Source organism: Spermophilus citellus, assembly GCF_964194105.1.
Source record: "Spermophilus citellus genome assembly, chromosome: 7".
NCBI classification, from domain to species: Eukaryota; Metazoa; Chordata; class Mammalia; order Rodentia; family Sciuridae; genus Spermophilus; species Spermophilus citellus.
Window position 1 is genome coordinate 38,280,521 of NC_138188.1, and position 15,115 is coordinate 38,295,635.

The following is a 15,115-nucleotide window of genomic DNA, read 5'->3' on the forward strand; positions in this document are numbered from 1 at the left end:
GGTGGGGACTGTACTCGGCCTGAAATTTAGTCCCCTGAGGCAATTAGTCCACTTTTCTAGATGAGGAAACAGCCTTAGAGAGGATGAATACTTGACTGAAGTCTTGGACCTTGCCCTTTCTCTGCCTCTGGCTGCCTGTAGGGTCCCCAAATATATAGCAGCAAGGGACAGCCAGGCCTATAGGTCCATCCTAGGGGTAGAACTTAGAAAGGCCCCAAAGGCCAGTTCCCAGGCAGCAACTCTAGGAGATGTTCATGCAAAGGAGAATGAGAATGACCAAAGGTGGACATTCAAAAAGAAGGTGGCAGAGGAGACCATGAAGAAAAGCCAACATACTTGTTTGTGGTGGCGATGCAGAGACACCAAAAGGGTTGAATTTGCTCTGAGCCTTTTCCCTAGGCTTCTCTCTCCCCATTCTTCACATTAAAAGGATCACTGTGTCAGGAGGTCATTGATGGCATTTGAAGAAGCTGCTGCCCTTTCAAGAGCGTGAGAAGCTGAGCTGGGCATGTCCAGGGTGAACTCAATCTGTGTTGATCAGCAGATTGTGGCCAGAGTGGGTGGCATGTGGGAAGGACACTGTAACCCATAGAGGGGAGCTCATTTTGTGCCTGGCACCACCACTCTGCCTTGTGCCCTTGGGTTCCTGTTTTCTATCTGCACGTGGGTGATATGTGCACGCCCACCCTGCAAGGGGTGAGCCAGGCAATACCCAGGGCCAGGTGGCTGCTGCCTCCCACGGTGCTCAGTGAATGGAAATGCATGGCTTTGAGCTGTAGACTCTCTGGCCAGAGAGGGCAAGGGGCTCCTGCTCCTGGGGGGAAAGGTGGTGAGCGACTACACCACCTTTCCTTGAGTAGCTTTGAAAACACTGCAGATGGACGTTTGCAGGCCGATATGCCACTTCCATATCCGTCCTCTGGGAGCTGGTGGGCAGCGAAGCCCGCCCAGGTGGTGGGCAAAGACCGGGGTGCCACTCAGGCATGAGGAACCCACCAGGCTGGATCAGGAGCCAGAGCCACATGGGGTTGACACTCTATCTGGGATTGGGGTTTGGGGGCACCAAGGGCTCACCCTCTGAGTGGCCACAGGAGGAAACCATGGTCAGATGAACCCGTATTCAGTTTCTTTACTGTGATCTTAGCCTCTTGGGGTGCAGTGCAGACACCCTGGCCTTGGCCTTCACTGAGCCTAGACTCTGCCCAGCTGCCCTCTGGATCTGTGGATGTCCTTACCAGCACCTCCAGGAGACAGCTAATGGGAGTTCAACTTTCAGAATCAGAAAACTTTATTTGGGGTCCCCAATTCATTAAATCATGGGTAGAATAGCCAGGGAAGTTTTTTTGTTTTTGTTTTTTGTTTTTTAAGCCTGAAATGTCAAAGAGCTTGTGAGGCAGATGAGTCCCGTCCCCCCCCCCCCAGGCCTAGAGGAGACTGTCCCCAGAAGGAGTTGCCAATCAGTCTGGGTGCTGGGGCACTTGGTTCTTGGTCAGGGGTGATAACTAAAGGGACAGAGGCAGTCCCTATTTAAAGATGTAAAGCAGGATCTGTTGGTAACAGAGTTGTCAGATATTGGCCATAGCGGCCCAATGATGAGGTACAAATGCATTTTCTTCAAACCCCTAGCAAATGTTCTCTTTTGGTACAAGCTTTGACAGGTCCCTTTTAAAATGAGGTGTTTTTCAAACTCCCGTGCAGGGCCCGTGGGGAGAAGCTCTGGCTCCTGATTCAATCCGGCAGATGAGCTTGTTCAGAAAGCAGCTTAACAAGTGCCCACGCCACACAGGCCACCCCGCTGTGCCATTCAGTGGCCTTTAGTATATCCGTGGAGTGTGTGAAGTCCTTGCCACATTAGCAGATAAGCTCTTATCCCATCTTGACGGCTAGGGCTCTGAGGGGCACTGAATAACTGTTAAAACCTTACTGTGGTTTCAGAATCTTTTCTAAAGAGACTGTGGTTTTCAAGTTCTACTGTGAGAACCAGAAAATAAACATACTGTATAAGACCAATAGGGTAAGACCACAGTGCTCTTCACTGTTTTCCCAGGCAGGACACTAAGGATCTCGTTTAGCTACTTTTTTTTTATTTTTAATTTCCCTTTGCACAGTTCTAATGTGGTCAGAGAAAATTAGAATGGGCGGGTTGGGGCTGCAGGAAGACCCCTCCTCAGTGGTCTCCATGGTCCAGGATGAGGGAGGTCTCTGATTGGCACATGGGGGTCGTTAGTGTGGAGCAAATCCTTCAGCACACCCCAGCCACCCTTGAAAGCTTTACTGTGAGACACATTTCAATGACTGACGTTCAAATTGATGATTTCATTTAAAGACCAAGGTCAGATTAGCCAAATGGTCATCCAAAGAGGTTGAGGTTTAAAGGTTAGTGGTTATTACGGGGTGAGGTGGCATTGTCTAGCACATTGTAAATACTCTACAAGCATACCCTAGATTTGTCTTTCCATTTCCAAAAATATCTCTCTCCCTATTGCTGTCAGATAAGCATTCATGAACTGGCCGCCTCTTACCAACTGGACAGGAATATTCTCTTGGTCTTATCTGGCGACCAGAACTTATGATAGAACATGTGGTTGTTCTCCAGCCAGGGCATCTGGCCTCCCTATCAGGGGACAGGGTTGGTTTTTCAGCTACAGACCTGGTTTTCCACGCTCAACACCTGTTTAGTGATCGCCTCTGCTTTTTCCCCCAGGACTGGTGCTCCATGAAGAGGTGAAACCATGAAGAGAAAATAGAACAAATAATAATGCTTTTCCGCAATCGCTTCTTGCTGCTGCTGGCCCTGGCTGCACTGCTGGCCTTCCTGAGCCTCAGCCTGCAGTTCTGTGAGTATAGGGCAAGGCCCAGTGCGGGAGGGTGAGGGCCATGAGGTCACTGGCATCAAACTCAGGCTCCTGGGCAGCGGAGGCTGGGCGTGGGCAATTCTGTGTGACAAGACAAGATGTCGCTGGTGAGGCCAGTCCATCAACCTCCACGTCCTTCAGTGGCATCCCTGTATCCAGTCTGTGCCCCAAACCTGTGTACACTGCAGCTCTCCGCAAGCAGATGTCCTCAAACACAGACCTGGCCCTGCCACCTCCTTGACGGTGGCCCTTCCTGGTGGCCCTGCAGGGGCCTGTCTGTGCTTGCCGTTCTCTACAAGTGCCAGCCTCCCTTTGTGCCCACTCTCTCTGTCCTCAGCAAGGGGTGCTCTTCCTGTACCCGGCCCCGGGTTCTTTCAGAGCTTGCCTCCTCTCCTCCAGGAATCTTCCATGGGCTCCCAAGTGTTTGCTACTTCTGTGACGTACATCCAGAAGCCCTGAGTCTGTCCCTCCTGTCACTAACCAGGCAGTATCAACATTTTCCATTCTTTTTTTTTTTAATCTTTTTTTTTTAGTTGAACATGGACACAATACCTTTGTTTTACGAATTTATTTATTTTATGCGGTGCTGAGGATCGAACCCAGTGCCTCACATGTGCAAGGCAAGTGCTCTGCCACGGAGCCACCACCCCAGCCCAGCGTTTTCCATTCTTGTGTCATTCCCTTCTATAAGATTGTCCGTTCTTGATAGCAGGGACCCTGTCACGTTTGCCTCTATATCCCAGGAACCAGCTTTGCCAGGCACATAGTAGGTGAACGTAGGTTGGCTGGATGAATCCAGGCCCACTCTGGGAAGGAGGCTGGCCCTTATTCCCTTTCTGAACTAAAAGCCGAGCAAGCGTCTGTCTATGCTGGGAATTGTGCTTTTGCCGCCACCTGACTTCTGTCTGTTTTACCGCCTCACCCTATAGAACAGAGGACCTGTCCTTTTGGCACCTGTCACCACCCAGAACATGTTTGTGGGGAGGTGGCATTTCGTCTCATTTTCAGTGACAGAAAGAAGAGCCAGTGGGTGGGATGTGGTGAGTTCCTGTGGGGAGAGTTGGCATCGGGAGTAGGAGGTTTAGCAAAGAGGAGGCTCCAAGCAGGTCTTCCCGATTCACCTCCAGCGTGACTCTGTGCCAGGCGCACCTTGGGGACATGTGACAAGCTATTTCTAATAGTAAAGAAAATTTAAAATAACTTATTTCATCCTTCCAGAATTGGAAAGGAGGTCAAGAGAATGTGGGCGCAAGAAGTTTAAAAATACTCCAGATGGTTAATGAGCTGCAAACTATGAATCCTTTCCCAAAAAAAAGGGTGGTTTGATTTTCAGTAGTTTAATTGTTTATAATTTCTCATTAAAAAGTTTCCACCCTTTGGTCAGAGAAGTGGGATGTTACAGTCAACCCAGCGTTTTACCCCGAGACCCGATAGGTTCTGAGAGGTGGCTGTGAGTGACTTGTGTTCTCTGGCATGCGCTGGTCCTCACGTCACTGAATGGGCCTGTGTGTGTCTTGCTTATATAACTCTTCTGAAAGTACCTCTGTTTCAGGAGAGCCAATTTTCAGCCACGCTTTTTTAAGGAAAATTTTTGCAGGGTAAATTAGCCTCGCTGGCTCTAAGCTCTTTATTCTGGGGTACGTCGGAGTTCAGAAAGATATTAAGAAATGGACGTTCTTGCCTCTCTTCTACTCCTAGGTAAAGTGTCACTGGAATTTTCTCGTTTCTATAGAAATGAAGTTCAGTTGCTTTATTTATTTGATTGCTTTATTGCTTGCTTATTATTACGGCGTAAGAAACTGCACTGATTCATACTATGAAGATTTTACTTGAGTAAGACTGTCTTTTTTTGTTCTTACCATAAAATGTAGGGAACTTTTGCTTTATAATTCCTTTCGATTAATTTTTGAATTTTATACTAGCCCATATAATAATCTTAAATAATATGCTTAAGGCCATAAACTCTAACTTGGTCTTCTCATGCCTGAAGTAAGCAGTATGGTTTTGTTTTCTGAAATGATCGTCTATCTTATTTCCTCTGGTTGGTAGTTTTCCTTTTCTGGTGTTTTGAATACAAGAAAGTTAAGACCCAGGTTACGATTCAGAAATTAGGTTGCTTAAATAAGTGCTTCTTCCTCTGGGTACGGAAGGAATGCAGCGAGCCCACATGCATTTATTAAGTGCTTACGTGGGTTTGACGTTGGGGGGGTGGTTAGTAGGGAAGGGACACACAAAAGATTAAGCTACAGTTTATAGTCTCTTGAAATAGGTCCATTATATGCTAACAGTCCTTAATCAAAAATAATTTGTTCTGTGTTTCCAAGTTCTTGATGTTATCGTAGTTAAAATTCCCACAAGTAGAAAAATGACTTCTCGAATCGCGGGGCTCCTTCATCACAGCAGGGAAAGACGGTCAGGCTGTGAAGACTCGTGAATCATTAGTTACGTTTCTGCTTCTTCTGCTCATTTATAGTCCCCCCACTTCCCTCCTCTGCCCCAGCATTTCCTTGATGCTTATCTTGTGCTTGGTGCTCCATGTTCCAACTGGCATTCCCAAAATGGCGGTGTGACAGGAGCACACAGGCTCTTGAATTCCAGCCTTGGGTTGGAAGCTCAGCTTCCCCGCTAAGCATCTGGGTACCTCATTTCCTTCCCGTAAAATAGAGTTAACGATTGCTGTTTTGCAGGATCGGTATGAGAATGAAGAATTTTGGAAAAACCCTTGGCTCATGGAAGCCTAGCCAACATAAATCTTTTAAGCAAACCACACTCCCATCATAATGCACTGTCATCAGAAACTAGGGCTCTTGGTGTTCCAGAAGGCTGCCAGAGCTTCTGTTCCTTCAGCCACGAGATGGAGGGGGAAGCTTTTGAAATATGTCATCTGTTTATTTATTTTTTATTAGAGCGCATTGGCCGTGACAGGGGTTAATCTGTACAGAGCACATGGTGTACGCATCTGGGGGTGGTCCTCTTGGGCAGGGCCCTGATTGATCAGAGCAGGTTCAGAGGGAACGATTGGAGGTGGACTGGAGATTCAGATCCCAAGTGGAGGAGGCGAGGGTAGCCTACAGAAGTGAAAGACCAGGATATCTTCAAAATCTGAAGTGCCCACTCTGCAAGGGGTCAGACTTGATCTGCGTGGCCCAGGTGAACGTGGAAACAGGTTTCTCTTAAGCGTGAAGAAGAATTTCCCGAAGGGGGTGCCCCACAGAGGTGGCCTGGGTGCTGTGGTCTCCATCACTGGAGTCTGCAAGCTCTGAAGGGTTCAATATGAGGCAGGTCGTAGGACCTGGTCCCATTTCAAGTCTCTGAAATCTGAGATTGTGTGAAGTTTAGTATGCGCGTCCCTGGAGTTTCCCTCCTGGGCGGGGACTGAAGTCCCTCAGGGGCCACAGACAGCTCTCTGGAGTGTCAGGAGCAGACATTCAGAATGCCACACGCCGGGTGCCAGGGCAGATAGGAGGCAGGGGCACAGCTAGGTGGGAAGAGTCACCAACTCTGGACCCAGACTGCCCAGATGGAGTCCCTGTCCTGCCATTCATCAGCCGTGGGAGCTCGGGCAAATCATTTACCCCCTTCATGCTTCAACTCCCTCCCGTGCAAAGTGGGGCTAGTGATTGTCCCAACCCCATGAGTTGGCAAACTAGCGTTTTTAAAACCTCTGGCACTTGTAACCTCAACGTATGTGTTTGCTGAGTCAAATGAATTAGTAATCGTCTGTGGCAGAGTGTTCTGGGAGGATGGAGGACAAGAACTCAGCAAGGACTGGGGAGTCAGGTGGCATCTCCACTCCTCCTTAAGCAGGGTTGGAGTTGGCCAAGGGTGATGCTGGGGAAGGGGGGGCCCCTGGGCCGTGCTGGGGAAGGGTGGCCATGGCCGGTGGAGCTGGGCCTGCAGAGAGAGAGCGGGAGAGCTTCCCCTGTGTGTGGCTGTGAAGCTGGGCCAAAGGCTGGGGCCCCCACCTCCCACCACCACCTGGTGTCCTGCAGGCTTCAGGGATCACTGCAGCAGGGGACTCCCCCTCCAGCTAGTGTCTTGGGAGGCCCACAGCCTACTTCTGTGTCTTCCCGAGCTGGGCTCCTGAGCACCTGGATCAGATCTGCCTGAGGAGCTTGTTTGAAATGTCTGTTCCCAAGAAAGCAGGTCGTGCCCCTCCCTACAGAATCTTGGTGGGAGTGGACCCCGGGGAGCCCCACAGTGGGCAAGCTCCCTGGGTGTGCCCCGAGTGCGTGAGAACACTCCAAAGGAGCAGGGTGGGGGTGATGTGCGACTCAGGCTGTTTCACTCCTGCAGCGAAGGGCCAAGGGTGGCTCCAAGGAGGTGCTGCAGGGGGCCGAAGGAAATGCCCAGCACATGGGGTGAGGTCAACCATGTAGAGCTGGTGGCCTGGGGCCTGAGCAGGGAGGCTGACGGAGAGTGCTCAGGACATGCAGACCAGCAGGGCAGGGCTCTGGCAGTGGTGCAGATTGAGGTCACCCAGGAAGCAGGGTGAGCCTGGGGAATCGGTGAGATTCCTGGGTTCATTGGAGGTACCCAGGGCCAAATGGGGGCCATGTCCTGCCTGGCGGGGGTCTCGGGTCTGAGGCCTAGGAGAGATGCTGGCAGGAAGCACTCCCCGAGGACTTTGTGTTCACTGTTCACAAAGCCTAGGCTGGAGAAGCCCAGGAAGATGCTCCAGCCCAGTGGCCTGTGAGCTTGCTTGGCTTGGCCCAGCCTGTGTTTCCAGAGTTTTTAAATTTATTTACCAATTTCACATAAACTAGCAAACCCCTCTTTAAAAAACCAGTCTGCCCAGCAACCTGCGGCCTTTGCCTCTTGCAGGGGGATCTGGCCGCTGAGGAGGGGCTGCCCCTTTCCCACAGTCCTGCCCAGGTCCTGTCAGCATCTGACCTGGCGCCCGTGGTACCAGGTCCACGTGGTACCAGGTCCATGTGGTGCCAGGTCCGAAGGGCAGGTGGGGTTAGTCACAGAAAGAGGCAACAGGAGAGGCCAAGGGTGAAGCTCTGGGACACAGAGAAAGAGAGGTCACTAGGGAGGGAGACGGCTGGGGCCCGGTAGGCAGGAGGACAAGGGAGGCAGGTTACCTTCCAGAAGTTCTCAGGGGAACAGATGAGGAGTCCCAACATACCCAGCTCTGAGTGAGTGTGTGTGTGTGTGTGTGTGTGTGTGTGTGTGTGTGTGTGTGTTTTCCCTACCATCTCTCTTACTCACAGAACCAAACCTGTCCCTGTGGCCTTCAGCCCCATTCCCTGTCCCTCTCGTACTGTGTTTGGGGTCTGATGTCCACCAGGAAAGAGAAGAACGACATTTGGTGGAACAGCCTATAGCTTAAAAGGAAACCGCCTCTGAGCTGGGGAGCACTGGCACACAGCCCGGCTCCCTCCACCTGGGCGTGCTCTCTGCTGGGGACCCTGAAGGACTGTGATATATGGCTCTAGCAATTTTGTTGAGGCACAAATTCTGATAACGACAGCAGAGAGTGAGCTCCTTGGCTGCAGAGGGTGTCGGACCCTGTCACCAGCCCCTAGGCCCTGCCACCAGCCCCTAGGCCCTGCACCCTCAGCTGTTTGTCCTGCGTGCCTTTTATTTTACGGAGGAGAACGTGTACCCTCGTGGTGCGTGTGAACCTGCAAACTCATGAAGACCTCCATGTGCCTTCCCGGCAGTGTTTGGGTGGCAAGGCTTCAGCAGGCCAGGGCTCTGCAGGGCTTTGTACCAACTGAGGGCCCCTTAACCAGAATTCTTGGGACATAGAAGCATTTGGATTTGGAATATATGTGTACACGCAATGAGATATCTCCAGGATGAGAGCCAGCGCATTTTGGATTCTGGATTTCCAGAGATCAGAGATGTTTGACCTTTACCCTAAAAACCACAGTAAGGTCCATTCATGTCTCTCTCTCTATCTATCTCTGTCTGTCTGTCTGTCTCTCTCTCTCTGAGCCAAGAAGAATGAAGAATTGAAGATGAGAGCTCTGTTTCTGACCTGAGAGTCCAGTCAGAGCTCATCCATCGTTATCACCAAGGCTTAAATTTGCTAGTTGTATTCATCTTGCTCCTTTTCATGAAGATGTCTTCTTGTTTGGATTTCCGGCTTCACTTTTCTTCCCTTTGCTCCCTCTCCTCCCTCTCCTTCCACTTTCTCTTTTAACATCTCTCATAATTCAAGGGAGGGGAGAGACACTTTTAAGATGTTTACTGCAGTGTCATTTGTAGCAGGAAAAAGAGAAAAGGGGACCCATGTGCCAACAGTGAGTTCTCCTGCGGCTGTAACCCGAGGATTCCTTGGGCCGGTCTGTGTGGCCTTCAAGGTTGTCTGGAGAGGGCAGAGTCTGAATCCCCAACAGGAGTCCATGTGAGGCGGGTGCCAGGAGGGTGCTCTGGGGCCGTCCTGCCACCCTGGCCCCCTGAGGCGTGGCTGCAGCAGGCCTGGCAGACCCCGCCTCTGCCTGGGGCCACGTGGCCCCTCTCTGATGGCTGCTCAGCTCCTGCATCACCTCTTGCCTCTCCTTAGTCTCCTCTTTTCCTCTGTGTCAGTGGAGGGGCTGGAACCCAGCCAGAGCTCTGCCTCTCCCTAGCCCCAGGTAGATTACAGAGTGTAGGGCGGCTTGTGTCCCCACAGACCTGTGGCAAAGGCCACACCCACCTGCATCTCCCCTTTGACCCTTTACGCCTTCAGGGACAGTTGGCATGCCAGTCTCAGTGAGGCACAGACCTCTGAGACACAGAGTAATCTTACTCCTCTTGGAAGGATGAGGAACAATGTCCTTGGGCCTCAGTGACTCTCTGTCACCAGTGCACAGACCAGGGACAGAAGCACATGTAACCCCCAGCAAGACACCCCCACACACACCCAGACGCCAAAATGTTCAGTGTGGGTTTCTCTGGGGGCAGGCTTGTGGTGATTTTCCTTTTCTTTTTATACCTTAGCGTTGACTATTTTAGGATGAACTCATGTTTAAATGAAGTGTCAAGATCCCTTTTTAGTGTGAAAAGGGAAAATTTTGTGGCGTCTCTTCTCAAGGGCCAACTGAAAGTAGAAACCTGTTTCCAAATACATCGTGTTGTTAGGTTGAACCTAGGGGCTTCTGTATTGTCCCTTATGGTTGCAGGGGTCCTGTGACCCCCAGAAATTAAATTCAAAAGACTCTACACAATCCACTGTCAGGGACGAGGATCAGTAGCTTTTATCAGATTCTCAAAGGTGAGAGCAAGGGGATTTGGGACCCAAGCAGGTGAGTGACAGGGGTCCTTCCTAGTTCTTTCTCAAGGCCTGTTCTAGACATCTGTCATTTCTAGTTTTTGTCATGATTTGGATTCTTAAATATTTACATTATCTAATCCAATGACCTGTTGGGTGGAGGCTAGTTAACAGGGAATGTGAAGGATATGGGGTCTCCTGACCTCTAAGAAGCCTCCTACAACTGGGGCTCAAGCTCAGACCACCATGGGGAACCCTTCCCCCGACTCTGGCAATAGGTAGGCTTAGGTCCCAGTGACAGACGGGCAAGGAGTCAGGCAAGCAAGAGATAAAGGCTTGCAGATAGCTGGGGTGAGGAACCCTTGGTAGGATGTGCTCAGTCCCCAGCCATGGGACTGCCATGGGGTTCACCGTTTGCTACCAGGCTCATCAGTCCCTTGCTACAGTCTTACCCAATTTGGTTCACCCTGAAGCAGCACTAAGAATGGGGAAGAAGCCAAGAGCAATGGCGCAGGCCTGTAATCTCAGCTACTCGGGAGGCTGAGGCAGGAGGATCGCAGGTTTAAGGCTGGCCTCAGCAACTTAGTGAGATCCCCATCTTTAAAAAAAAATGGGGAAACAGGAAAGGTTGGTGTTCTATCATGGCCCAAAGTGGACAGGTCAAAAAAAAAAAAAAAAGGCTAATTGTGTACTCAGCTATCTTCTATTAATCTTGTAAAACCAAGCATCTCAAAGTCTTCAGATGTGAACTTGACTTTCACACTTCGCCTGGGTAACTGATTCCACCCCAACTGAATGACTGAAGGCAGTAACTGGAGTGTGGTCTCTCTGTTGTGGTTCTGGTTTTCATCTGGCAATTACAGCAGCCGTTTTTAGATTCAGCACAGGTTGGAGGCAGGGTGGGCATTTAAAATAATCTAGCGAGCTGAGGAGCACCAGGGGAATTGTGGGAATCGACTGTTGGAACACATCGTTTTTCCTCAGCAGACCGACGAGGGGGAGAGAATTCCACAGCCTTTTGGAGTATTGTGAGGAGGAAACGGGAGACAGGAGGTGGCAGGACAAGGTGTGTTTCAGCTGGTGAGAAGGTGCTATCTCAGGTGAACTGAATGGACTTAAGGGAGTCAGGAAAGCTAAGACCGGGGTGCCCGAGAGAAGGGGGACTGCTCATGGTGCCTCCCTGAAGGGGCCGCAGGCTCAGCACCCCTTCCCGATCCCAGGTTGAAGGGAGCACCTTTCAAGAGCCTGCAAGGAACAGGGATAATGTGCTCCAGTGACAAATGTAGAGAGGGCGTTTCTAGGTCCCTTGCCACGTTCCATTCACAGGTAGCCTCTCGGGACGTCCCAGCCACCACCCTGAGGTAGGTCTTGTCACCTTGTCTTACAGATGAAGGGAATGAGGCAGAGAGAGGCAGAGGTACCTGCCCCAAGTCACAACAGCTAGGAAGTCACAGCCCCAGGTCACCTCCGTGCGGTCAGACCATGGAGTCCTGGCAGCAGGGAAGCTCAGCACTGAGTTCAGTGGAGTCCCAAGGAGGAGGTGGTTGCAGCCCCCTAAGGAGGTGACCAGACTGGGGCTGAGGTCCCAACAAAGAGCAAGGTGGGCCCTGAGCCAGGAAGGTACCGAGAAGGTAGTGGGGCTGGCCTGGGCCCCGGCCGCTTCTTGGCTGTCGTGGTCAGTGGTGTGACTCATGGGGCAGCACGTCCCAGAGACGAAGTTGAGCCAACTTTCAAGTCTGTCACGTTCACATTCGCTGGGACACCAATGGTCCCTGATGCTGGACTTTAATCCACCAACGTTGCTTTACATCCAGGTTCTCACTGACCATTCCTGCTCCCCAGAACCAAGTAGTCTGTGCAGGAGGTGGCATGGACAGAGAAGGCCCTTTCCCCTGAAGGTTTAAATGCTTCCTGCTCCCTCTTTCTTATAATCAAAGAAAGGAAGGCTGGATGGGCAGGTGCATAGATACCAGGCTTGAGCAATTAAAAAGCCTGGGCTTGCAGGCTACAGGACCCTGTGTCCAAGGCCACTGTCTGGCTAATGGGGACTTCTCCTGGGCTGCAGGTCAACGCTGGAAAAAGCAGAGAGGGTCAGTTTAGCTTATATCCTCCTCATTGCAGCTACAGGAACATCTGCTAATACTGCTCACAGATGCACCCTCTGTGTATCTAGTGTGTGGTGTGAGGGGGGCCGACAAGGGATGCACTTGATTTATAGAAGTTTACTAGTTTTTTCTGAGAGTGAGGGGCCCCACGCAGATGCCTCACAGATTAATGTTCTCTGCCATTTCTTTGAAATTGAGACCCCGTTGGCATCTTTATACACAAGCTTTAGAGATATGTAGACAGGGTGAAAGTGAGCCTCAAGAGCCTTCTACTCAGGGGTCACACATGGAGAAAGTGTGTGCCCATTGATCAGGGTCATCAGCAACGTTTCTTAGTCTGTTATTCACGTTGGCCATGGTAGCACTGTGGCCCAGGGCACTCATTTAGATTCAGAAGATTATTTTTTTCCCAGATACAACATGGGAACTCATCCTTCCCATCTGCTGGCTTGGCCACCCTCACTCCTAACACCTCGGCTCCCTTTCTCTTTCCTGGTGACATCTGAACTCTGGTCATCTGCTCGGGGTCACCAGAGTTTCTGATTGTCCCATGGGGCAGCTGGAGGAGCCAGGGACATGGGCAAGGCCTACTGGCACAAGCAGCATCTGGAATCCCAAGCCCCAGAGTTCCATCTCTCCCAGGCCTCCAAGTCTGTCCCTCGACCCCTGTGTCCAGTGAAACAAGGCCAGGCCCAGAGGGCTCATGTGGTAAGAGGCACAGAGCCAGCCTCCCGTCCACCTGGGATCAGCTCCTCCAGACTCCTTCCCAACCTGGTGCCCTCAGAGGACTGCCTGTGTGTCCTCCCTGCTTGGGCCAACTGGACCAGGTCTCCCGGGGACTTGAGGCATGTCTTAACCAGCTTGCTGCATAGCCCCACCTGCCCCTCCTGTTCTCCTCGCCACCAGCCACACCTCAGCCTTGTGGGCACAGCCCAGAGGACCTTCTCCAGGAAGCCAGTCTTGGACCAAGCCCCCTCCTCACACTCCCACATTAGGTGTCAAAGTGATATTTCTTCAAAAGCACAGAGCGCGGCTCCTGGCCTCAGCCCTTAGGATGTTGGGTCTGGTGGGTGACAAACTGGGACACCCCTGCTTACACATGCTGTGGTGTGAACCTAGCGGCAACAAGAACTGGGTGAGCTCATAGAAGAGGATGTGGGTACAGCCTGGAGATCAAAGGTGGAATTCCTGGAGGAGGTGACTCCGGGATCAGTGGTGGAGTTGGTAAGATTCAGGGAGAGGGTACAGTTGCCAGCAAATGGAGAAGCACAGGTGAGAACAGGCTGGGGAGGGGGCGGCTCTGGGCAGCTCAGAACAATGAGAACCAAACTGAGGGGTGAGGTAGAGATGGTGCTGGAGAGACTTCTTGCCGCACCCCTACTCCTGTGCCTCGGAGCCGCCTGAGAATTCCTAGCATTTGAGGTCCCCTCAAAGGGCCCCATGTGGACTGACACCATTCCCTGGTGGGGGACTCAGGAAGGCACAAACAAGACAGGGTGAGCTCAACAGTGTGAACCAGTAGATGGGGGCCATGAGCCCAGATCAAGAGGAAGCAGCTGAAGAGATCTTTCTGGACCGAAGGTCTCCTGATCATTACTGATTTTACCTGTGGCTTCCAAGCCATGCTGCCTGGAGTCATGCACAGGTCATCTGGGTCCAGTCACCATGGTTCCCAAATGGCAGCCCCAGTAGACCTCAGCCATGTGCTTACAGAGAGTCAGGGACACCCGGGAGCCCTCACCCTCTGTCCCGTGCCATTCACCTGATAGGGTCTCTTCTGCTGTCTCTTACCCTCCAGGTGCAGAGGGAATGCGCCACATTCCATAGACAGTAGAGGCAAGGGCTGACAAGCATGTTCACCACAAGGGCAGCCATTAAGGGGCCATCACGGGGCATCTGCTGTCCAATAGTCCCCACTCAATAGTAAGTGAGCTCCAGACCCTGAGCTGTGTTGGCCTTTCTAGCTCCTCCACTGTGGAAAGAAAGTGGTCCTAGGAGCGTCCAGGGCTCTACTTTTGAGCTGAAGACAACCCTGTATCTCTTGAGTGTTGCTTTAGCAATACAGGGAGACATGTGAAAAATAATAACCGAAGCCAGGCAGGTGGTGCACGCCTTAATCCTATCAGCTCCAGAGACCAAGGCAGGAGGATCACCAGTCCAAAGCCAGCCTCAGCAATTTAGCGAGGCCCCAAGCAACTCAGCAAGACCCTGTCTCTAAATAAAATATATAATAAAAAGGTGAGGATGTGGCTCAGGGCTAAGGGCTCCTAGGTTAAATCCCTGGTTTTTAAAAAATGTTTTTTTAATTTAAAAAATACTATTTATATGTAAAATACACGAATGCATGTCACCTGTACCTACCATAAATATGTATGTATGTGTGTGGCGGGTGTGTACAAATACAGACATTTGTAGAAAACCAGGAACACTTTTCCTACATTCCTCAGAGAAGTCACTGTGTGGGGATGGACATCCTTCTAGACATTTTTCTGTGCATTTACAAACTAAACAAATGCCTGAATATTCACAAATTTAGTTTTGTTATTGTTGTTTACACAAAGAGGATTCTATCAATGCCCAGTGACAAGGCTCATTCAGTTCACTTAATTTATCTTGGGTTCTTTCCCCTGCTCTGTAGCCAGGGCAGAGTATTGCATTGTACAGGGTGTTCAGACTCATTCCCTTTTCCCTTAGTGCAGAAACCCTGCAGTGAGTTTCTTTGGCCATACATCCTTGATCGTGGGAATTGATACATTTGTACAATAGATTCCGAGGCACAGAATAACAGGATGGGGGCTAGTGCACGTTTGTAAAGCATATGCCAAATTCCTTTGGCAGGGTGGCTCCCGTTTCCACCCTCACCCACAGTGTGCACAAGCATCTGGCTCCCCACGCCCTGACTGATACTGTATCTTATCAAAACCTGACTTTCCAGTCTGATGGGGGAAAAA

The 15,115-nt window shown here is 51.0% G+C and overlaps 1 protein-coding gene across 6 annotated transcripts in view; it reads left to right on the forward strand.

Annotated features, from left to right (window-relative positions):
* Positions 1-15,115, forward strand: part of PXYLP1 (2-phosphoxylose phosphatase 1) — a 58,679-nt gene that overhangs the window by 24,465 nt on the left and 19,099 nt on the right. For all 6 annotated transcript variants that reach the window (XM_081301561.1, XM_081301559.1, XM_081301557.1 and 3 more), the window contains one exon: positions 2,705-2,837. In XM_081301561.1, the coding sequence (XP_081157687.1) occupies positions 2,759-2,837 (79 nt within the window). In that variant the 5' untranslated portion in view covers positions 2,705-2,758. The remainder of the gene's footprint in view (positions 1-2,704; positions 2,838-15,115) is intronic.